Below are 25,676 nucleotides of genomic sequence, written 5' to 3' on the forward strand. Positions count from 1 at the left end.
ATCAAAGTACTTTTCTGAAGAAAATGGTTTCAGTATGAGGTTTCAGTATGACTCAGTATGAGCTGCTAAAATCACACCTCAGTAAAACTGCCAACTCTTTTATTTTTCCATATACACAATAACTATATAGGTTATTCTGTTTAATTATAACATAAGTCAGTAAGATCCATGTTACCATAGAATTCAAGGAAATTGGCATAACATACCACTTTTCTATTATTAGGAGTAGTAACTAATATAGTCAGACAACTATACCTTTCAGACATTATCAAAGTTAAATGATGAAGATCAAGATTGTTTCAATAAGAAGTCTATAAGAAGAAGTCAATAAGAAGTCTACACGACAGAAGACCATTTATATGTAACTATATATAACATACACACAGAGCATGTGCATTGAACTAGGAGGGTCAAAGCCTGTTGTGGGAGGCTTTCAAAGCCTGTCGTGGGTGTTTTCAACAGATAGTTGTATTAGCTCACGCATTGAACAACTGAAGAAAATGTTTGTTTTGTTCTGTTTGTGCTGCTGGAGTCTGATCAGTAAGTTATAAATGTTTTTTTTTTTTTTTTTTTGCTTGATATCTCATGTTTCTGAACAGTTTAGCAAACTACTGCTACTTACCTGATTAGACTATTTTCATTTGCTGTAATTTTCATTTTCAGATCAAATCAGACAACTAAGATATTGTGAGATCTGCAGTTGATTTCAAACCATCAGAAGCCTTAACCTGTCTAATACCTGTTTTGTTTGTCCCGAAGGTGTTTTTGTTGCTCTGACAGATGAAATACAGTCAGTGTCAGTGGTAGAGGGAGATTCTGTCCTTTTACACATGGATGTTACTGAAATACAAGACGACGACAATATACTGTGGAAATTTGGAGCTGACCATTTTCTCATAGCGAAAATCAACAGAGATAAGCAAAGCTTCTCCATATATGATGGTCCTGATGGGAGATTCAGAGACAGACTGAAGCTGGACAAACAAACTGGATCTCTGAACATCACAAACATCACAACTCAACATGCTGGACATTATAAACTCGAGATAATTGGTGCAAAATGGTCATCAAAAACATTCAGTGTTTTTGTCTATGGTGAGTAGAAAAGAAAATCACATATTCTTGTTTTATTAATAATTCATTCATTCATAATATATTATTTTGGACTGTTCTCAGAGGTTCACTTATAATGTTATCAAGATTTTTACATCAAAAATATCATCATTTTAAAGTAATAGGCTACTTTCTGTTCTGTTTTGATCCCCTCATCGCCCACTGCTATGATTGGCTAACAGTTGTGTATATTTGATAGCCTACATCCTTCACAGATGGACATATAAATACTCAGTACATATCTGTAATAATAGACAAAGCTATAGTGAGAACGTAATAAAAACAGACGTGCGTGGTGTGATGTTACTTTTAGATCCAACATCGTCTTTTAGTTTCAGTCTTTCTTAAAATCCTGTGTTGAATTGTGCCTTGTTTGTGAATGAATCCATGAAAAAATGAAGTGAACAAAGTACCGAGTTCTTACTAACGTGGTCTGGATCTTCTTTAAAAATAAAGTCCACGCACTCTTTCCTAACACGAGAAGGAAGGCAATGCAAAGATGTTTAGGTCGCAACAGCGGCACCTGCGGGCAGGTAGACACATTTGTGTCCAGCAGGATTCGGGAGAATAAAATGATTTGCAGGACTCCCGCAAAATAGAAATATCTAAACATTAATTGCTATTCATCTATTACACAATAGCAACAAAAACAACAAATATAAAATAAAAATGATTAACGCGCAATCAAAGGTAGAGTTTCTAGTTATAACATATGTTAGCAGCATTGAGAAATGTACCCAATCAAATACATATCTGTTGATTTCTGGAATGCAATGGCCAATCAGAGGTGTTTAAGTTAGAATTAATTTGCTCAAAACGAAGTTCTGGGGTAGATTTCCTCTCAGTATAACACACGAAGTGTGGACATAATGAAAGATTCATTGTGTTATAACAGCTTTGTGAGATTGCGATGAGCTGAGATGTCAGCTTTTTAGTGATTATAAAGGGAGCGCGCTTTGCTCGCATTCTGCTATGCCAATAAACCATGCATGCAGCAGCATATGCTTTTCTGTTAAAAATAACAGTGGTTTGTGAATGTTGATGCTTTAATAAGACATATTTTATTGGGAGCATTTATTCTGGGATGTTGTGGAACTAACGGGATGTTACAGAATTGACCATTTCATGTAAATGGTAAGCGGGAGTGGGGCAAAACCTCAATGTTGAGGGTGGGAGTGGGACTGAAAAATCTGTCCCATGCAGGTCTCTAAATGAAAGTAAATTTTTGGAGTATTTTAAAAGCAGAAATGTAACACACATTTAAATAATAAAAAATAAAAATAAAAAATTAATAATATATATATATATATATATATATATATATATATATATATATATATATATATATATATATATATTTTTTTTTTTTTTTTTTTTTTTTTTTTTTTTTTATTATTATTATTATTTTTTTTTTTTTTTTTTTTATGAAAACACTTGCACTGATTCTTCTGTCTAAACAGGTCGTCTGCCCACTCCTAACACTACCAGAGATTCTTCACAAAATCTTTCATCGTCATCATATTGTTCATTGTTGTGTTCAGTGGTGAATGTGAGTGATGTGACTCTCTCCTGGTTCAAAGGAAACAGTTTATTGTCCAGCATCAGTGTGTCTGATCTCAGCATCAGTCTCTCTCTACCTCTGGAGGTGGAATATCAGGATAAAAACACCTACAGCTGTGTGCTCAACAATCCCATCAGAAACCAGACTCAACATCTGGACATCAGTCAACTCTGTCACACATCTTCAGGTATGTCAGCACTGATATATATTTATGTATAAATTCACTCACACTAATGACTATCATCCTCCAGTCTCAGTTTCGCTGAAAGCGCTGGTTTCTGCTGCTGGATCTCTGTTGATTGTAGCTGCAGTCGTGATGTGCTGCATCTACAGGAAATTTAGAAAAACTTGTAAGGAATTCAACTATTACCTACAAATATTAACCAATGCATTTGGATCAGATATACAGATTTCTATACAACATTGCAAGCTCTGTTGTTTCAACTTGTCTGTATTATTGTTACTGCAGTTAAGACACTGGAGGAAGACGGTATTGATTCATCAAAATCTGGAAAACCGGTAAGATCATGCATGATTTGAGTTGCAAGAAGTTGTTGCAGTGAGTTACTCTGACTGAAGCTTGCTGTTTGAAGTTGTGTCTGCAATAGCATCAAACAGACAGAGAACAGACATAGGTGGTCGGCCTCGGTCATTATTACATACAGGGAACAGCTTGAAAAAGGATGCTTTTTAAGCATGTTTTTACCTTATTTCCATTGTGTATGTAGGCTACTGTTTGCACCTTAGTGAAATATTATCATACTGTTCTGCTCTCGTCTGTAATGTTTGTTTATCAGTGTCCGTGGAAGCGTGAAGAGAAGCACACAACAAAGAAAATCCGTTGCAGAAACTTTACTTAGTAAAACTTAACTTTACAACGTGGTTTATGCTCTTGCCCAGTGCTGAGGGGGTTTGACTACAAGCATCCACACCGGCGCCTGCGAGCATACTACTCTAAACATAAACAACCAGTGAACTAGTCCCCGTTTAATAAACGTAACAGCATCTAATTGGACAATACAGAACTCATTATTAGTATATATGGAATAACTGTAACTCAACTTGTATTTAATTAACAAACACTATAACAATACTTAATGAGACTGTGATGAAAAAACCTTTGGAAAATGCGTTGGGAATGAAAGTAATTAAATATTTTAACTCTGTTTCTCTGCCTGAAATATGACAGCTTCCTTCTTATTTCAACCCCTTTCAACTGTGCATGTTTGATGATCATTCATTTGATCATTCTATTTAAAAAGTCATGTGATTGGATGAATGATTTCCTCTAGCCACTCTGTGTTAGCATCTGTTCTTGTGCTTGATGCTATAAAGTTATATTGTGAATATTATTATTTTGAAATGGTTTTTAGACTGTTTGCTGGTTCTGGATTTCCTGTTTGTGTTTCCTTGCAGAAATCAAAGGCAAATGCTGTGTATCAAAATGTCCCCAAAAAACGATGATCAAATACTGGAACTACTGGAATTGATGCCAGAGTACATATGGGACAATACTTCACTTTTGGTTTTATTCACATTTATTTTCTGCAGTATGTCTGTTCTGTCTCACTTTGTATCACATCTTTTGGTGTTAATGCGATGTCTGAATTTTTGTTTTAATTAAGTGGTTCATCAGTAGAATAACATTCAGAAACTCAACTAAAATGTTCTATTTTTAGTTTATCACATGAAAATTGACCTAATATTCATTATTAAATATTAATCACACCCATTAGGCGTGCTGTCATGTTGTTGTCTGTTATTTACTGTTCTTGATTTATTATTTTTGAAAAAAAATAAACTGGATAATAAGTACATTTCATACTGGATTAGGATTAAAGTATCACACACAATAAACTCTGATGGATACTTTGGTAAACGTAACACAAGCACAACATCGTTCTCTAGTGCCCAAAGCAGAAAACCACATCTCTCTAAAAACAGCACAACTTCTAGCCAATACTGCCTGAAAAAATAATAATATTCACATGTAATGGTTTAACCTGATGACTGTATGGCTGTTTAATAGATATAGGGCACATATGTATAGCTGTAGCTGTAGCACAATAAAAGAAATATACAAACTTTAAATTTAATACAATAAAGTTAAAATAGGCAAGGGTAAAGGTAAGTTATTGTAATAACATATTATGATTTGGGACACACTAATTTTAATTTTGAATACTATTTAAGATGAAAATTAGAATGCAGCAACTGACTGCATCTCTGGGATAGTGGACAAAAATATTTTCTTTCACTGTCAGGTGATGCAATGATGCAGACTAGCAGAGCATAATAAATGAGAGTATGTGCATTGTCAGAATGAACAAGTGAAGGTATTACATTCTTGTGAAGCCAAATGGACAGTCAATCATTTAGCTCAGATTCCAGTCAGATATATAGTGCCCTCCATAAGTACTGGAACAGTAAAGACAAAATTACTCTGTTGGCTGTGGAGTCAAGACATTTGCAAATATGATTAAAAGATGAATATGAGACAAAACTACAGAATGTCACATTTTATTATTAGCCGTTTCAAAACATACATGTTTTACCAAATAAAAAGTTCAGCACTTTTAGAGTTCATCCCACTCATTGATGTGAGCATAAGTATTGGGACAGTTGAACATAAGGCAGATATAAAAGATTAAAAGCTATTATTTAGTTGCATATCCCTTGCACACAATCACAGCAGTGAGTCTGGGACCCATAGACATCACCAGACTCTTGGTCTCATCTTTTGAAATAATTTTCCCAGCCTTTAATGCAGCCAATTCCAATTGTTGCTTGTTTTGGGGAGTTTCTGCCTTTACTTTCCTCTTCAGCTGGTGAAATTCATGTTCAATCGGATTTAAATCTGGAATTGACTTGGGCAATCTAAGACTTTCCATTTCTTTGCCCTTATAAACCCCTTAACTGAACTGGCAGGGTGTTTTGGGTCATTGTCCTGATGCAATAAGAAGCACTTCCCAATGAATCTGGTGGCATTTTCTTGAATATTGGTAGGCTAGATGGTTTTGTACCCTTTCAAATTAATTCTGCTACTGTCATCATACATGAAGTCATCAGTAAAGTTGAGAGGGCCTGTTCCAGAGGCAGTCATGCATGCCCATGCCATGACACCACCTCCACCATACTTTACAGATGAGGCTGTATGCTTGGGATCATTGCAGTTCCCTTTTTTTCTCCACATTTTTGCTTTCCCATCACTTAGATAAAGGTTCATCTTTGTCTCATCGGTCCATAAACACAGTTCCAAAACTCTTCTGGCTCACCTTTTTTTGCAAAATCTAATCTTGTCTTTCTATTTTTGGTGCTGGTCAGAGGTTTGCATCTTGCTGTGTAGCATCTGTAATTCTGCGTCAAAGTCTCCTGAGGACAGTAGATTGTCAGAGCATCACCCAGCTCTCTGGAAGTTGTTAGTGATTTTACAGACATGTCTTTTAGGATTCATTTTCACAGCTTTTTTGATTTGTGTGTCATCAACTACTGTTGTTTTCTCAGCCGATCAGGTAGTTGTTGGTTTCTGGTGTCGCTGGTGGTTTCCAAACTCTTGATTTCTCCATACCCTTTGTTTTTGCTATAGCTCTAACTGACCTCATCTTTTCTTTTAGCATCCAAATTGCTTTCTTTTCTCTCAAAGTCAGTTCCCTCGTCTTCATCCTGGTTTGTGTGTGTCATCATCGAATGCAAGATTCAGAATACAGAAGTAATGGATATAACTGATACGACACATTCCCTGCATCTGAAGAATTAATGCAACAGGACACAGCTGATCACTTAGAAAGACCTGAGGCAACTGTTCCAATACTTATGCTCACATCAGATCGAGGGATGAACTCTAAAAGTGCTGAACTTCTTAGCTGCTAAAACATCTATGTGTTGAATCACCCAATAATAAAATGTGACATTCTGTAGTTTTGTCTCATATTCATCTTTTAATCATATTTGTAAATGTCTTGACTCCACAGCCAGCAGAGCAATTTTGTCTTTACTGTTCCAGTACTTTTGGAGGGCACTATAATCGGATTTGGACTGACAGTGTGAGCATGGGCCCACTGATGTCAATAATAGGCCGCATTTTTTTATTTATTTATTTATTTTTAGGTTTTTCCAAATCTCAACTGTAGTAAGTCAATCCTCTGTGAGAATCTGCTAAACCTTTATATGTCTTTATTGTTTCATAGTTGTGACATAAAATTTCTCATGGCCCCTAACTGAGAATTTACCAAGTGCTATCCAGATACAGTATTAAACTATTTTATTATAATATGTGAAAAAGTATTAAGTATGCATAAATTATTCCCACTGTATTTCTATTACACTTTTGCATCATGGTTCAATGTTTCTGTAGGTTACAGTGTCTGAGTTGTGCATAAAAGCAGGAAGAGGCCTTTCACCTCATGCTCTAAATGCCTGTTCTCTCATGCACAAGATGTTTGTCCACCCAGCAGAACAAACCACGTTTCTGAAGAAAACCGACCGCAGCAGCTTTCGGTTTGACTCAGAAGCTGAACTTAAGTAAGAAATGTTAGATGCAGACACTTTGTAACTTTTTGAACTTTGTATTTCTATGCACATCGACTAAACTGAATAAATACAGCCATTTGTAAAACACTAGAGTTGGCTAGATTAATATTCTTCTTATTATTAGAGTAATATTCTTGTACTTTTACATATTTACCAAGTCAGACTGTCGGAGAAAAAAGTCAATGTTTGAAACCGTAATGAACATTCATATAGATAGATAGATAGATAGATAGATAGATAGATAGATAGATAGATAGATAGATAGATAGATAGATAGATAGATAGATATTCAGAACACGTTCAGAGAAGGTTATGATGAATTGAGCATCAAACTGTGTTGGGGGAGGATTCATCACCAGATCAACAGGTTGAGAGTTTGCAGAAGACAGCAGCGGACATTAGATCAGACTTTCACTGAACCAAGAACATGCTTCACACACTTGTTTTGTTCTGCTTGTTCTGTTTGTGCTGCTTGAGTCTGATGGGTAAGTTATAAAAGCATTTTAACTGTGTAAGTTCAATTCTCTTTCAGCTTTCTACTGTTATACCCCAGATGATGCAATATCATTACTGCAGTTCTCTGTTTCATCATAAATTTTATTTGAAATTTCCAGGCCTTCTATTGTGACTGTAAATGTATCTTGCTCAGAAAGCCCAAACCACCAGTGAAACACTTTCAAATTCCAGGTGTCTTTTGTTACTGTAAATATCTTTAGTTTAAAAATTGCAAATGCAAATTCTTACCAGCAGTTTCTCAAAAATATTTTTAAAAATATCCCTGTGGTAATCATAAATAACTGTAAATGTCATGGAAATTCTTTGCACAAAAGAGTGAGATTCAATGAGTGTTTTATCTACTGATCTCAGTGTTTCATTTATTAAAAAATATATATTTTTGAAATTATTCAAGCTTTAATTATTGTGTATTTTTTTTTTTAAATAAATTATGTAACTTCACACATTGATTGTACTCTAGATAAGTTAAAATATGAAAAAAAGATTGGTTCATGCTTATCTGGCTCACCTTTCACTTTGCTGCTCATTCAGTTCATATTTAAACAATTAATCTACAGCTGATTTCAGGCTTTAGAATCCATCAAGAGCTTTAATTTGTTCTTGTTCATGTTCTTCGTGTGTTTTTGGGGCAGAAACAAATTAAATAATGTCAGTGATGGAGGGAGATTCTGTCTCTCTAAACACTGATGTTACTGAAATACACGAAGATGATGACATACTGTGGAAATTTGGAGCTTAAAAATATTTGATAGCTCAAATTAAAAAAAAGGACACAAACCTTCAACAAATATGATGATGTTTCTGATGGGAGATTCAGAGACAGACTGAAGCTGGACAATCAAACTGGATCTCTGACCATCATGAACATCACAACTGAACACGCTGGACTCTATAAAGTAGATATTAGTGGAGCGAAACTGTCATCACAAACATTCAATGTTTCTGTCTATGGTGAGTAGAGATCATATGTGATGACCTTCAAATATTCTTGTTTCATTAAAGGAGTATTTAGTACACATTAAGCTCATGTGTGTGTGTGTGGTATTGAACTGAAATCAGAATATTCCTATAACTATTTTGATCATTTTGTAGTTTGAGACAGAACAGAAACAGTTACACCAAAAATTTGATTGATGATTAGGTTTAACCAGGTTTCCTCATGATTTTCAGCTCGTCTGCCTGTTCCTGTCATCAGCAGTAACTCTTCACAATGTTCTTCATCGTCATCTTCATCACAGCAGAATTGTTCATTGGTGTGTTCAGTGGTGAATGTGAGTCATGTGACTCTCTCCTGGTACAAAGGAAACAGTTTATTGTCCAGCATCAGTGTGTCTGATCTCAGCATCAGTCTCTCTCTACCTCTGGAGGTGGAATATCAGGATAAAAACACCTACAGCTGTGTGCTCAACAATCCCATCAGCAACCAGACTCAACACAACATCAACATCACTCAAATCTGTCCACCATGTTCAGGTACAGCAGCAGTTTTGTGATCTGATCTCAGTATTTTGTTGTTAATCTGACTGACACATTCACGTCTAGCTTTATTCTTACAGCACCAGACTCACATTCTCCTTCACAAGAAGACTCACCTCTAATAGTGTTGATCTCTGCTGCTGCTGGATCTCTGTTGATTGTAGCTATAATTGCTGAAATGCAGAAGAACCGATCAAGAAGGTAAGTGTTACCTACTGCTTTTAAACAAGTATTTTAAAAATACTCTAAACATTTTAATCAGTTGACAGCCCTTGGGAAATTGTTTGAAGATTCAGTTTGCTGGTGTTCAAATGAACATTGCTATGAATGACCATGTCATTTTGTTCAGCTTCAATGAAAAGTAAAAAGTCAAGAAAAAAGTTATAATTATTGCATATTCTGCTAAGACCTATTTATGTATGTGTGAACCATTATAATACCAAATTCATAAATGCTATTACTCAATTTCTTGTAATTTAACAATGCAATTACAAAATGCTTACGTTTGTGCCCTAATAAATGTTGTGAAGAAACATATCTATCTGTGTTTTAATCTACAGTTCAGACGTGTGATGTAGAAATAGCTTATGCCGAGACAAATTTCTACAAAAGAAAAACACGCAAATTGGTAAGAAACTTTAACCTCTGCATTTCGTCTCTGTATTATTTTATCAGTGATTCAGATTTTAATGTGTTTGTTTGCATAATATAATGTATAATGATCTGTCAAACACATTAAATCAGATATTTACAGGTCCCACTTTATATTAGGTGTCTTTAAATACTATGTACTAAATAATAAAATAATAAATTATTAGGTACAGTTTACATATTGTGTTCATGTTGAATTGCAAAACACTTTTTCTGCTATTACGGTGGTATATGGATAAGGTTAGGGACTAAGATATGATTGGATAGATATGATTGGACGACCACTTTATGGTCCTACACCTTCCACAGATGATATAATTCATATAAATACATTCAGACCACTTTTTAACTTATGATTGCTATCGGGATGTGAAAAGACTTTCAACCAGCATAACAAAAAAATGTTTTTGAACAAAATCACTAACCTGCTTTTAAAAAACATACTTATTTGATGTGCGTGAACAAAGTTCATTGGTTTTTATACATCAAGCATGCTGATTTGAGCTTGCATTTACCACTTTTTTTGAGCTCTACAGTATGTGCCATTTTCAGTGTTGCTATATGAAGAAACTCTGTTTGTCAATTTTCATTTTTGGGTCTAAAAAACAAATTGAGGACTTGTATATCTGCAAACCATAAATGTAAAATGTTCATCATAACAATTTAAAGTGAACTGCTTAATTCTGTGAATGCGGTTTGAGTGATAAACATCTTCTGCATGAGAATGTGTCTGCTGCTGTAAGTTGGTGTTTGATGTCTGTTCATGAGTTTGTTTCTGAGGTGTCAGTAGTGTGACTGTGTCTATAGCATGTGGTTGAAGGTTGTGGTTGTTTTTCCATTTCTGCCCATGATTTTAACAGTTTTACAGTTTTATTCTGTACTCACACACACATAAAATTAAATAAAATCTCCAATCAGTCATGTACTTGTGTCTGTGCTGATGGTATTCATCAGCTTTACATCATCAGCTTTATAGCATAAGCTGATGTTCAAGGGCATGTGCATCTCACTATAAATTATCGTACGAACTCATGCTGTGACCCTGCAGACAAGCTCTGCTAGTTTCAAGAGTTATTTCCAAATAATATGAATTATTTTTAACAATAACAATTCTTGATCTCAGATATTTTAACAATCATATCCTGTTTTTGTCTTTCAATGTCTGCGAATTGTTTTAAGAATAAATGCAATGTATAATTTGCTATTGATACATTTAGCTGACGCTTTTATCCAAAGCGACTTACAATTGCTATATATATGTCAGAGGTCGCACGCCTCTGGAGCAACTAGGGGTTAAGTGTCTTGCTCAGGGACACATTGGTGTCTCACAGTGGATTCGAACCCGGGTCTCTCACACCAAAGGCATGTGTCATATCCACTGCGCCATCACCACCCCATTATTTATAATACCATAGATGTTTAAAAGTTAATAATTTTAGTTTTCGTTTGGTGCAGTAACTAAGATAATGGAGTGCAGCTAAAAACTATACTAAATGCATTTTTAAATGTTCAGATCCAGATAGATTATTCCATGAAAGAGATGAATATTTACCGATTTATTATTGCTTTATATTATTGCCTACTCCATGCAACCAAATGATTTCTGAATTCAGCATTCAATAAATCATAAATCCACTAGTATTGACTCGCAAATGCTATCCTTAATTAGCACCCAGAACTGTAAAGATAGAAAGATAAAAAATATCCAGTTGCTTTTTTTTTTTTTCAATCAAATATCACTGCTTATATTAGGGTTATTATTAATGTTCATTACTGGTTGTTTCCCACTGAATTTCTTTGTAGAGACAGTATCAAGCGTTTGTTATAAATTGCCTAATATTTCATTATACATTAAGTGTGTACTACAAACAGTGCATAATATACCACTCGAATGTCGTGTCAAAATCACACAGTGATTGCTTTGATAACTCAGTTTAACTTAATTCAGTTGTTTCTGAATATTTTTAACTTTTCTAGGGGAAAAAATGATAAACTTTCAGATTCCAGATGTTTTAATGTCCTTTACTACAGAAAAACACAAACTGTATAAAAAAAATATATATATACAAAACATTCAATTATTCAAAAATACAAATATATAAAACCAGAAGCAAAGGCTTGCTGAGAGGACATACAATTTATTTTTATTTTTTTAATATAGCAGTTATAAAAAAGAAAAAGAAAAACTTGGCAGTGAGCTAAACTGATCAGCACCACTTCATATTATATCACTAATCTTTTGTTCACAAAGACTAAATGTTGTTTCACTGTGATTTTTTTTTCTTTTCACATTTAAACAAACATATATAGAAAACAAATAAATGAAGGCTATTAAAAATGACTATGAAAATGTTTGTTATTTTATCATGTATACACATTTGTGTGGACATTTTATAATGAAATAGACTTTTTAAGATGAAAATGAAATTACCATTATAACCAGGAGATGGCAGTATAGGATCAATCATTGGCTGCAGCTGCCATTTCAACTTAGTTTTTTCACGTCTTTTGATTTATTATAAAATAAATATTTTAACAAATTTAGAACTTTGTCGCAATTAAGTATAAAGTATAGCAAATGCAGGAAGTCACAAAGTCACAGCCTATAATGCTGAATTATTTAAATGCCTACATATTAAAATACAAATTAAATAAGTTTGGTATAACAAATAATGCATTCAATATTTTGAAATGTTTAGATTTAATTTAATAACTAGGCTACATCGTTTAAGTTTTATCCAACACAGACATGTAGTTTTGTTATTCTGTCTGAATCACTTAAAGCACAGCTTTATTTTGACATCGGCTCATCAGATAATTCATTCCGTTAGCGTGATTTAACGGATTCAATCGCGTAAATTTAACATTCGCATTTTATCTAATGATACACATGAATCCCCCCACCCCCCCCCCCTCAGCTGTTTACATTCCTTTAAGACATAACTGACTGCTTACGAGATTATTCGCCAAGACAGGTAGTTTGACAATCTCTTGATTTAATCAATTTAAATAATTTCTAGACAAATTTAGTATTTTTGAAAAATTTCAGTCTGGTTTTAAGCCCCGTCACAGTACATAAACTGCTCTTTTAAGAGTTTCTAATGAACTTCTTTTAGCTGTGGCCTCTGGTAACAAACAAAAAAGTAGTCCCCAGCTCAGTAGCCTATGATATAGCTGGGGACTACTTTCAGGTGCTGCGTCATATCATTGCGCCTGCTGCACCCACGGTACTGCAGCAAAGTTCCTTGATTATTACGCCGGAATGAGAGTATAGTTCCTAGCCATATCGGCCTAGAAAATCACAACTTTTCATTTTCCGTTGGTCTTAGTACACGATGTAACTACAGAAGTGTCAAGTTTTAAATAGGAAAATTATTGAAACTCTTTGGTCAGTTTTGAGCGAGATGCTAATGGTCTAATCCGATTCAATGATCTATGCTAAACCAAGCTAAAAGTGCTAACGTTACCGCCAGACCCGGAGATTGGCTGAATGGATTAAAAAACGGTAAAAATCAACTGTTTAACTCTTGGGGAGTTGTAAAATGAGCCTATTTCCAAAAAAAAGTGGAGTGTTCCTTTAAGACACACCTGTATTCCTTGGTTTTTATTTTGAGTTGAGTTGAGACATTGCAACGTTTTTACTGTATTCATTTTGTTTGTGTGCGAGCTTTTCCGCACATTGTGAAGCACTTTGATCAACCATGGTTGTTTTTTAAATGTGCTATATAAATAAACTTGAACTGAACTAATCTGACATATATCTATCCGTTCAAGCGCAAGAACGCACAGAAGAGAGAGATATAACTAATTTCAGTATTTGCTCAGTGTCTGAGAAATGCTGGTCTCTGTAATTCTCTATCGCGCTTAAATGTTGAAACTGACAAGATAAAAGCACTGAGTTCCTGAAAACAGCGGATAATGAACAAAGTGAAACTGTGACTGAACAAATTAGACTGTGGTGGGCAGTAACACCATAACAGAATGCTTCAACCGGACCAAACCAGACAGCGTGGTTAGTACCGGTATATCGGTCCTGCAGAAATGCAATATTGTATAGATTAAAATATTTTTGTATTGTATAGAAATATCAATATTTATTTTTGACAACACTTTTAGTGTAAACGACAAGAAACAAACACTTCTTGTTCCTGTGTGAGACACTTTAGCAGCTTCAACAAACTTGTACATACAGAAGAAAAACTGTTTAATTTTCTGTTTTTAAATTCAAGTTTATCCACCTTTTTCTTTAACACAGGTGTAAGCCTATGGGTGAGACTTCCGGTTCATTAGCCGCTATAGGGAGTAATAATGAGAAGAATAACAACATACAGTAAACTGTAAAACTGTTTGTACTACAAACCAGTGTGCTCATAATTAAGATAATACATTAAAATAATAATGGTAAGACACACCAATTTGCAATATCAAGAAGCAAAACGAGCGGTTTTGTACAGCTAAAAATAGCTGGACGTGGAGGAGACCGGAAGCCTGACCTATAAAATTTACAAATGGCTGCGCCCACTTACGGAAAGAAAAAGGTGGACTTAACTTAATATTTAGGCCACATGCTTTCATTTATTATTTAATTGAGTAATATCAAATATAAAGTATATCATACTTCTTGCCATGGTGTTGAAAATAATGTTGAGGTGAAATTTCACTTGGTTCCGACTTCTGAAATCTTGGTATGATGACATTATTTCTCTGAGCAATGAGAGCTTGTCTTACAATGAAGAGAGGATTGGAAATAACAAAATTTCTCTCGTTTCCCATCCTCTCTTCACTCCCCATGAAAGTATCAAAATAATTAAATGTCACATCTCATTGGCAGTCGCAGGTTCAATCTCAATGTGATTAGAGGACGAGTCATTAGTAGTGTTCGTCACTAGAGCATCAGTGTGATTAGAGGACCTCTCATTGGCATCATTCACCAGTGGAATATCACTCAGATTAGGTGACAAGTCATAAACACCATTCGCCTGTAAGAGAACAGATAGTAGGTTAATCAAATGAACAGGACAAATGATTCACCTACACAAAAAATAGGAAGTGTAATTCTTCTGATGTTAGGATAATTTATGGTGGATTTCTTTTGTGAAATATTAAACACATTATCATAAACATGGGATGTTTCTCAATGAATGTGATAACCTGCCTTACACTGTCATCTTCTGTACTACAGTAATATACACTGTAGTGGCAAAAAATATTGGCACCTTTGCATTTTTTTTTTAATAACAGCAAAATAAAAAAATACTAAATACAATTTTGATGATGTAATTTAACTATTGTAATTGTATACTAATATAAAATGCATCCACACCATTGTTTATTATAATGCAAAACAGTAAGTATAGCGCTGTCCTCATGTCAGTTATTATTGGTCTTTCAATGTAATGATTTCTGAGTCAAACCACATAAATCACACAAACATGATGCCAACTTGCAGATCTAATTCAGATTTTTTGTAGGCAAACTGATTCAGTGCTCATAGTATCTTACCTGATCATTGTGTTGTGTCCTGGTTTCTGCTTAAACAACAATAAAACTTAATTAAACACACATTACTTTGGTTAATTAGAGTAATCTTTAAAAAAAAATTATTTACACACAATTTACATCTTGTTAATTTAGCTGTATGTGTAATCAGAGTAGAGTACTGATTACATGTGATCTGTATTACATAATCAGATTCCAAAAATTAAGTACATGTAATTCGAGTATATTACATTTTAAAATTCTCATATCAGATAACATTTACTATTTTTGTACTTTTTCCCTTTATACAATATATATATATATGCATTGCCCTGTATACATTGGACTCATTACAATAACTAAAATGTACTTTAAGTGTGCATCTAACACTAAGGAAAAATATGTATCGGGTCATGATGGAACAGATATTAAATGACCCAAATCTGGGGTGCAAAAGACAAACAAAAAAAAAAGTGATTGGTACATCCCTGTATTACATACAATGTATTGATGTAAATTAACTGGTGAATAATTTTTTGAACCAGGTTACGTAAACGGACAGTCATAAAGAACTAGTTTCGGAAAAAGAAACTTCAGACTTCCCATTGCTAAATGTAATACTCACCTTTCCTTACTACTGGACAGTACAGTAAATAAAGCGCTATAGACACCAGCAGCAGAACACCAACAGCAGCGGCACATATTCCTGCTACAGCAGCTGAAGAAAGACCTGAATCTGAAACAGATAAAGAGAAACAGTCATTATTACTAAAGAGCAACTATTATTAGCAATGATTTTTACTAATGTGCTTTTCAAGTAATTATACTTTTCCTGCTTTATTCATCAGCTGCTGTAAAATTAACAGAAACTTACTGGTAATTTTGGTTTAGCTGTAAATTTACAAAAGGTCTGTAAATCAATAATTACAATTGTACTGTAAAAATACAGCAAACTCTTGCATGCTGTAAAATTGCTGTGATGGTGTGTAAACATTTGGTTAACTTATTTCATTTGAGTCCACTGAGAAGGAATATTTCTTAATATAAAACTGCAAACATTTAATTTGTAATAGTAAAGTTACTAAAACCATGACTTTAGCTCAAATCGTTGCAGTTTTACCATCAGCTATAGCACACATGCATGTGCTAAAACACTTAAAGAAATCATCACTGTATCAGCAACTGCACAGTTACTGTTTTTGAATAAAGCAGCAGAACATCAGTGTTTGTGGCTCATAATTGACTGAAGCACAGGCTCTACTCTCCAGCACAATGGTGACCCACAAAACTAAATTAAACTAACAGATCTCTCTTGTGCAAAATAATACAGTTCGGTTAAATATTTACTCTCCTTATAGATAACACCTGCTGTTAACAAGCAGAATCACTGAATGAAAAAGAAACAATAACTACAACTGACTTCAGCCACAGCCTTAGATGAAATCAACTGAAATAAAGACAACATTAAATCTCTCAAGATCTGATTAAACAACTCCACAAACAGCATTACCAGCTTCACACATTACAATTGAACTTTATTTCTGTCATATGTCTACAAAAATTATTTGAGAATTAAAAGAAGTTTAGTTGTTTCAACGTTTAGTTTGACCTCACCATTATGGTGATCAGGGTTTGCTTTAGTTGGGCTCTTGACCCTTGATTTTTACTCATAGTTTTTTTCTGGCTGCTGTAACTGTGTTTGTAAAGCATGTTTGTTATATAGCAAGAAAAGCCAAGAAAATTTGTGATTATGAGGTTTTGATTGATTATTGATAATGAAATAATCATTATCTAGTGGTCTGATTCACTGATCTCATTCAGAGGCTGATATTTATAGACATGGTGTGGATTTTTTTTGTTAGTTTGGGGTTGTTTAAAATAGTTGTATGACCCTGAATGAGATGACAAACTGCTACTGAAAATTTTAAAAACAACAAAACCTTTAGTACTACGACATCATTTAGATACACACAGACATCAAGAATCAGAGTATGAATCTCAATAATGGACAATTTTAAAGGGGATTTTCTCAATATGTTGATTTTTTTTGCACCCTCAGATTCCAGATTTTCAAATAGTTGCATCTCGGCAAAATATTGTCCAATCCTAACAAACCATACATCAATGGAAAGCTTATTTATTCAGCTTGATCAGATGATGTATAAATCTTAACTATGAAACAAATTACACTCAAGGTTTTGTGGTCCATGGTCATTTTAAAATTGCTTAAGGGAACTAAACTAAATGATACTCACCAGTGACGGTAACACTGAAGCTCCTAATGATGCTGAATCTGCTGCTCTTCATCTGTATATGATAAAGTCCAGAGTCTGTGTTTCTGATGTTCATGATGGTCAGAGATCCAGTCTGATGATCCAGCTTCAGTCTGTCTCTGAATCTCTCATCACCATCTTCACACTGAACATCTGTACAGATCTTTCTGGATTCTCCAGAGATTTCAGCAATGCAAATGTCATTAAAACACCACTTCATCAAATCATTTGGGTTTTTCATTGCACCAGAATCTAAAGTAAGAGATTCTCCCTCCTTCACTGTCTTTCTCTTCATTTCATCTCGTTCAGCAGCAGAAACATCTGAAACACAAACCAACAGATGACTGGAAGGATATTTTTGACAAACACACATACAAAACTTTGGATATTAACTATGGCTATGAAACTAAGTGATTTAATCATGCTCTTTAAAAAGCAACATTGGATTGGATTCAATTTATTGTCATTGCACATGTAGGTACAAGGCAACGAAATGCAATAAAGAAGAGAATACAGCACAACATGAGGAAAGAGAGGAGAAAAAAAATAGTCCTCACACGACGCTCCTGAACGAGAGTGCAGTGTGAGAACAGACAAAAAACCTCAGCATAGAGCACAGTCAACACAGGAACATAACTTGCATAGTAATCCAATTCAGACGAAAACAGCCATCCGGCCTGCAGCCATTACAGCGCGAACACAGACCCGTTATCAACTGACGGGATGAAGCGACGAAGGCGTGGGATGGGGGTAGGGAGGTGAATATCTGTATGTGTGTATGTGTAAGTTCGTGTGCCTAGAGATCCGCCACGCTGGCACTCCAGACAAGTTGTCTCAGTCCGCAGATTGTATTGCCATGGAAACGACCTTGGCCGGAACCCAAACGCTCGACAATCACAAGGTGTTTGTTGAGGGGGGAGGGAAGAAAGAGCGTCTCTCTGCAGTATTCATCCGGGGAGTTAGATTCCAGAACAACCTTGCCAAGCTGTTCTGTTGTTTTGGGAAGCCGAAAGAGATAAGATTGTTTGGTCTTTGGGCGAAAAGCTGCCTTTTAATTTCACAGCTTATTCTCATTGTCCATTCTGATCTCCTTGTCCATCAATTTTCTTTTCCAAAGCCGAGAGCTTAGCTGTGATCGAATCCATATTGCGGTTAACAGTCTCTGTCTCAGAGTTGACCGCTGCCAACTGCTTCAATCATGACGGGCAGCCTTGTGAGGTTTTGGACAGCTTTTCCCGTCTCCTGAATTCTCCGATAACAGGGTAACACCTAATCCAAACAGCAGAAACCCAGTTATCATGGTTCCGAATAGGTAGATGTCTTCAATGTCCTCCACGGAAAGAGCCGCCAGACACACGACCCGCCACCTCTCCCATGCGTCCATCGTGTAGCCAGCTGCGAAAGTCCCAGCAGGACATTTGGGTTCTCCCGATCCCAAGATGGTGTCAATTGCATTAAGAGACCAGTTGATCAGATCCATAATTTCGGTTTTGTAGAATATTGCGGAGAAAGTCTCTTCAGTGTCAGACAAGGACAAGACAGGAGAGAGCAAGCAGGGGTGATAAGGGCAGGGAGGGAAGAAAAATGCGACCGCCTTCGATGAGAGCCAAACGAGAATGTATCTCTGTTTTGTACAATGTATCATGTATCTCTGTTTTGTACAAACTTATTTAAAATCAAATCCTCATTCAAACAAACACCACATTCACACTCATTATCATCTTTTAAATGGATAAATGTATTAAATGACTCACCATGAACAGTAACACTGAAGGTCTTTTCAGTGCTGTTTCTGATGCTGATGATCTTTAGCTCATAATCTCCAGAGTCTGTGGTTCTGGTGTTTCTGATGGTCAGAGATCCAGTCTGATGATCCAGCTTCAGTCTGTCTCTGAATCTCTCAGTACCTTCATTACACTGAACATCTATACAGATATAACTGAGATCTCCACTGATCTGAGCGATGCGGGTGTCATTAAAATACCATTTTATATCATCTTGTTGGGTTGTTTTAACATCAGTGTTTAGAATGACTGAATCTCCCTCCATCACAAACGCTGATAATCCATCTGAACTAAAACTGAAAACACCTGAAGAACAAATGAATAGTTCATTAGAAAACAAACTAAATTATACAACAAGAAAGTGCTGTGAAAATGTTTTTCTGCAGGTTTTTGGTGTCCTGTCCCCGACTGGAGCTCTCCCATGAAACGTCCCCATCATTTCAAACGTACAAGTTTACTGTATATGTGGGATATTGATAGAAAGAGACCGGATAGGATTCATAGTTACACTTTTACTAGTGGTCTGACAAAAAAATAAAAAAATAAGTAAAAACATTACAACGTCACTGTGATATAGAAAAGAAAAAGAAATGGGCACAAATGCGAAAATTCAAAATTACAGTTTTTCTCAGTCCTTTTGGTGCATTTCTCAAATTAGAAATGAAATTCTCAAAATTACTTGTTCAACCTCCACATCGAGTCACTTGTGCACATCATAAAACGTTTCTCATTCTTTTGAACAAGTGATTGCTTTGGTACATTCATGCAACTGATTATGTACATTTTTCTGCAGATTCCTACATTATCAGTTGAACTAATGAACTAAAGACTAGATGTTTTGAGGGGTAAGACTATTGCAGAGAACTATATAATACATTTTGAGCAACATGACAATAGCAACTGAATAAATATGTAGGAAACCACAGAAAAATATACATGATCAATTGCATGATGTAGGGGAGAGTGGGGACGGTTGCAACGGGGGACAGTTGCAACATGGCTTATTTCTTCAATCAGGAATGAGCTACAGTAATGATATTCATACTGCACATGCTAAATCAACCCCCCCCCCCCCCCCCCCCACCCCCATCCTTCCTGGATGAAATTAGGCACATGAGACCTTTCCTTTTACCAAAAATAATTTTCATGGTAAAAAAGTATTTTTTCAATCTACTGTCTAAGTGGTTTGCGTGAAGCATTGTAAGAACATATGTTTTATATCTGTGTTTTCTTAGCTTTCTAATAGGCATAGCTAGCATGTGTCAAAGATATTGTGTCAAGCTATTATACCAAGTTTTATCACGGCTATCAAGGGTGGGGACAGTTGCAACCGTCCCAACATGCTGTCCCTTACCACAACATTGATACACTTGGTTAACTGCTAGTTGGTCAAACTAGTTCTTAAGTCAGTGACTCAGTTCATGCAACTGGCCTTAGTTCAGTAACCTTTCACATATGTTAACAGAAGTAGGCTATTATTAAGTTTTAGTGTCTTGATTCTGATTAAATTAATATTTTGCAGTTCAAATGTATTGTCATAATTAGCCAAGACAAGGTTTTTACATGGTACTTGATTTTTTTTTCTTCCATTTACTATTCTTTGTTTTTATACAGCCAATTTAACTTATTAAAGACCATGTCTATGCACAAATAAAATAAAGAACCTGCAAAATGATATTTAAGAATAGTTTTAATTACATTCTAATGAATGTTGCAACTGCCCCTGTGGACTGTTGCAACCGTCCCCTGTTGGGGGTCAGTTGCAACATTGGACTTTGTCTATTCAAGTATAAATTGTGTGTATATAATCATATGTGCACGTGTTAAAGCAATGTGGGTGAGTAGCCGACTGATGTTGCTTTATTGTATTAGAATTATGGCTTTCTAATGCAAACAGTCTCTGAAAAACTAAAGGAAATGCAAAAAGTGTTGCAACTGTCCCCACTCTCCCCTACTAAAGCAATCGCCTTCTAACTTCAGCTTTCCTGTAGCTCAAATAGTAGAGCATGGCGCTAGCAACGCCAAGATCGTGGGTTCGATTCCCATGGAAAGTAAGTGCTGATAAAATGTAGAAACTGTAACTTGAATGCAATGTTAGTCGCTTTGGATAAAAGCGTCTACTAAATGTATATGTTCTATTGAAAGAGCCGAGGCTAGAGCAGCCAATACGCATGTGCAGTCAGAAGCGCGCTATAACAGCGCATTCGTATTGTCTAGCCTGAAAAAAAAAAAGCTTTTAAACTCTATTTGAGCATAAGAACCAAACATTCATGGGGCTGTTCATTTAAGATTTTGTTGCTGATTTGAAATATGTAATTTAATTGCGAGTTCAGTTTTTGGTATTTCAGGATTCCTTCGTCTAGATTCCCATTCATTTAGAATTCATTCATTCAGCTCATTTCTTGTGTGAGCTGCCCAATTACACTTGCACAGTAACAGTGACATTTGCCAGAAATCACGTACTTTGTGGTCAAAGCCTACAATACAAAATACTAAGCATAATTAGGGAAAGAAAAGATAATAACATTTTGAACTACAATTACTGTATACTCACAGCTTGTAAAACTTGTATTCAAAGCAACTCAAATTACATTCCACAGTGGAGAATTATAGGAGATTTTAACATATGTCTTACCATGTGCGAGTAAAAACAAGAACACTGAGATCGGAGTTTTCTTACAAAGAAAATATGACAACAGGTTCTGATTCATTTTCTCTTGCCCGTTTTATGTCCGATAAAAAAGGCGGCATGGTTTGCTAAAACACATCCTCTTCTTTCGTTTATAGACTCCACTTTCCCGCCGAAACACATCCCTCCGGACATATATATATTATGATTATTTAGTCATTTAGCAGGCGCTTTTATCCAAAGCGATTTACGAATGAGGACAACAGAAGCAATCAATTCTAGTATTACAACAACTAAAAACAGATCCAAAACTAAAACTTTATAAATACTATACTACACATTTAAAAAATAAATTAACTAAAAATGATAAATGCACACAACAAAATTTCAAAAACTTAACATTTAAATGAAAATCAAAAAGTAAAGCTAAAAACAATTCAAAACATCAAAGAATAAAGGGTATAAGAGTATAATGAAAGTAGTGAAAGTGAAAGTAGTAGGAAATAGTGATGTTAGGTTCTTTATCTAATCGTTCTGTCACGAGAAGTCGAGTCATTAAAAAAAAAAAAGAAAGAAAAAAAAGAAGCTTTTTAAACTCTATTTGAGCATAAGAACCAAACATTCATGGGGCAGTTCATTTCAGATTTTGTCCGGTTAGGACCCCAAGCGATCCCATTGGCTCACATTACTTTTAATAGGTACTCTCTTTAGTGCCTGAATACAATTCCTACAAAATCACATAATAAATGCTGTTTAAACTACGTTATAATGATAGTTAATGTCTGTATTCATTAGCTTATGTACTAGCATACACTGTAAAAAGTCGTTCAGTGCTATTGTCCATATGACTTCATTTTAAAAACTATATTTATTCCAATAAATTAATTTATTTTTCTTTCTTTGTTTTTTGAGTTATCAATAAGTAAAAAGTGTGAATATTTGTTGTGCAATCTGCAAAAGCATCGCTCTGTTTCCTACAAACTCAAACAGCTCGTTAACTTGAGCCACATACTGTATAAATCTACGTGTGTGTGCGTTGTGTAAGTAATGTTGTCTTTGTGTGATAGTTTAATGTTTCAGAGGTGTTTATAACTTCAAAAACATTGTCGTGGCTTCGACATAGTTTGGTAGTGGACACACAGACACACACAAAGCCAAATAATGATTATCAATTATCAATTAGTCCAAAGCTGTTTAATTATGGTAAAGCATAGTTAAGGCAAATATCCGGCATTCATATTCATATTTCACAAAAGTGTACGCTCAAAATGTACTCCGCATAGGCCTAACTCATAACCCAAATTTCACATTTTTATTGCTCTGTAATTATTGGGTGCAGATGTCTACAATTTATTTTTATTCATTTATTCATTATTGTTTTATTAACTAGGAGCCAAGTGGCACTGCAGTGAAGAAGAGAGATATCACTCTGAGATGACTCGAGTGTATGGGAGAGAGTAGACAGGAGCTCATCTCTGATTACTGTGTAAGTATAGTCTCAAAGCAGGTTTGGGTCAGTCAGGTGAACAGGTTTAAATTGTGCTGACTGTTAATGTGAACTGACTGAACCAGCATTTGGCAGGTAGTGATGGAGTATTTCATCAGCAAATGAGATTGTTTGTCTTAAATACTTTATTTTTTTTATCTCAAAGGGGGCTGCAGAGACCACTGTTCATGAGGACCTGACCAGCTTTTTTACTAACCAGCAGTTTATATGCTAAGGTCATGCTTTCTTTAATGCATGAATACAGATGTTCTTGATAGTTTATACTGTCCAGCTCATTGCTACTGTTTGGATATGGCTTGTGACAAAAGTGCCTGTAAACTTGATATTAAAATGTTTTAATATTATGTATGTATACAGTAAAAAACTATACTGTGAAGGTGTTCTACTAACCTGCACTTTATAAGCTGATACAGATGTTATTGATTGTTTACACTGTCCAGCTCATTGCTACTAGATATGGCAATGATTTAATAAATGTTGGAAATTGACATCGTAGCAACTAATTATTTGAAGCCGTTTACACTTCCAAAACAAACGGCAAATTGGTCAAAATTAATAAATCAGAAGACATTAACTATTTTGTCATTTAAATGTTACCTATTTTAATTAAGTCTAATGTGTATAATATGCTGATATTTTTTACATTGATTGTACTCAATTTATTGGCTTTTTCTGAAAATGCTACTTAATATTTTCGCATACATTGAAATGCATATTATTAAGTTGTCCTTACTCAAAATATCAGTTCACTAAACTTGCAAAAAGTAGTTGGAAATTGTTACTAATTAACGATTTTCTTTTTTTCATTTAATAGGATATTATTACTTTTATTTATTAATTAGCAGTTAATCAAGTGTAAGAAATTATGTTTAATTTGTTCTATTACGCACTATATAGTAAGCCATACATTTTTACATTAAAATCTTTATATATTTATTTAGGCAATGGGAACACTCGAGGTCCTAAGCTGACCTGATTTCGAGGGGGGACTCGATTCCTCATGACAATACTGATTGAATCAGGGTTATTAACGTTACTACCATTTTTTTCCCATGGAATTTCTTTGTAAAGACAGCATCAAATATTTGTTATAAATTGCCTTACATTTCATTTAAAGTGTGTGCACTACAAGCAGTGCATAAAATACCACTGGAACGTCCTCTAGTGTCAAAACCAGGAATGGATTCTAAAAATAAATACTTTGAAGTTGAAAGTTAATTACACAATGTACAGAGACACACAGTGATTCCTCTAATAACTCAGAGTAAGTTAGTTCAGTTATTTCTGAATACAAACTCACAGATTCCAGCTGTTGAGTTAATCAAATGTTTGACATTTATTGCAGAAAACAAATCTTTCAAGTTGTTTAAAATGTATACAAATGTACAAAAATATAAAATCAGATGATTCATGCATACACACAAAAACAATAAAAAAACAAAAAAAAGAACGAAAATGAAAATTTGGCAGTGAGCTAAACTAATCAGCAGCACTTCGTAAAACATTACGAAACACAATCAAACCTCTACAAATGATTCAGAATGCAGCGGCACGACTGATCTTCAACGAGCCCAAAAGAGCGCATGTTACACCTCTCTTCATCTCCTTGCACTGGCTACCAGTGGCAGCTCACATCCAGTTCAAGACACTGATGCTTGCATACAGAACTACCACAGGCTCCACTCACTTTTACAAACCTATATCCCCTCCAGAAGTCTGAGATCTGCTAGTGAGCGACACCTTGTGGTACCATCACAGAGAGGCTCAAAATCACTCTCCAGAACATTCTCGTTCACCATTCCTGGCTGGTGGAATAATCTTCCCACCCCTATCCGGAACGCCGGATCCCTGGCAACCTTCAAGCAACGACTGAAAACTCATCTCTTTCGGCAGTACTTGACTTCATCCTAAACTCCAAAAAAAAAAACAGCCCTCTATCCCTCTCTCCCTCCCTTACTAGCTTGTACTTATTTGAACAATGTCTGAGACTTGGTGTTACGAGCACTTCCTGTCTGATTGCCTCTTCAAGATGAATCGCTTTTTGTATTCCCCAATTGTAAATCACTTCTGCCAAATGACTAAATGTAAATGTAGCATTACAAATATTTTATTCACAAAGACCATTTCATCAAAACTTTATTAAGGACACACTCGGTCC

General features: G+C 35.0%; 3 protein-coding genes across 3 annotated transcripts in view; 1 reads left to right on the top strand and 2 right to left on the bottom strand.

The window, feature by feature from the left end:
• LOC306875011 (uncharacterized protein) overlaps positions 1-25,676 on the bottom strand; it is a 991,916-nt gene that overhangs the window by 86,668 nt on the left and 879,572 nt on the right. The window lies entirely within an intron of this gene.
• Positions 343-4,420, top strand: LOC306875037 (SLAM family member 5-like). The gene is made up of 6 exons (XM_079425406.1): positions 343-540; positions 760-1,095; positions 2,574-2,861; positions 2,926-3,024; positions 3,144-3,193; positions 4,091-4,420. Exons 1-6 carry the CDS (start codon positions 390-392, stop codon positions 4,136-4,138), a joined length of 972 nt encoding a protein of 323 aa, XP_079281532.1. The 5' UTR covers positions 343-389; the 3' UTR covers positions 4,139-4,420.
• On the bottom strand, positions 13,919-22,667 carry LOC306875030 (uncharacterized protein). Its single transcript, XM_079425396.1, has 6 exons — positions 22,018-22,667; positions 19,353-19,688; positions 17,581-17,919; positions 15,951-16,061; positions 15,350-15,375; positions 13,919-14,826 (listed from the first exon to the last, which is right to left on the bottom strand). The coding sequence occupies exons 1-6, from the start codon at positions 22,091-22,093 to the stop codon at positions 14,662-14,664; spliced, it is 1,053 nt and encodes a 350-aa protein (XP_079281522.1). The 5' UTR covers positions 22,094-22,667; the 3' UTR covers positions 13,919-14,661.

This window comes from Barbus barbus, assembly GCF_936440315.1.
Source record: "Barbus barbus genome assembly, chromosome: 9".
Lineage (NCBI taxonomy): Eukaryota > Metazoa > Chordata > Actinopteri > Cypriniformes > Cyprinidae > Barbus > Barbus barbus.

Coding starts and splice junctions, on each gene's coding strand:
- LOC306875030 (XM_079425396.1), bottom strand. CDS start 22,093: ATGAATCAGAACCTGTTGTCATATTTTCTTTGTAAGAAAACTCCGATC. Junction 17,920..19,352: donor CTTCAGTGTTACTGTTCATG/GTGAGTCATTTA, acceptor TTTGTGTTTCAG/ATGTTTCTGCTGCTGAACGA. Junction 14,827..15,349: donor GGACACAACACAATGATCAG/GTAAGATACTAT, acceptor GTTCTCTTACAG/GCGAATGGTGTTTATGACTT.
- LOC306875037 (XM_079425406.1), top strand. CDS start 390: ATGTGCATTGAACTAGGAGGGTCAAAGCCTGTTGTGGGAGGCTTTCAA. Junction 2,862..2,925: donor ACTCTGTCACACATCTTCAG/GTATGTCAGCAC, acceptor ATCATCCTCCAG/TCTCAGTTTCGCTGAAAGCG. Junction 3,194..4,090: donor CATCAAAATCTGGAAAACCG/GTAAGATCATGC, acceptor GTTTCCTTGCAG/AAATCAAAGGCAAATGCTGT.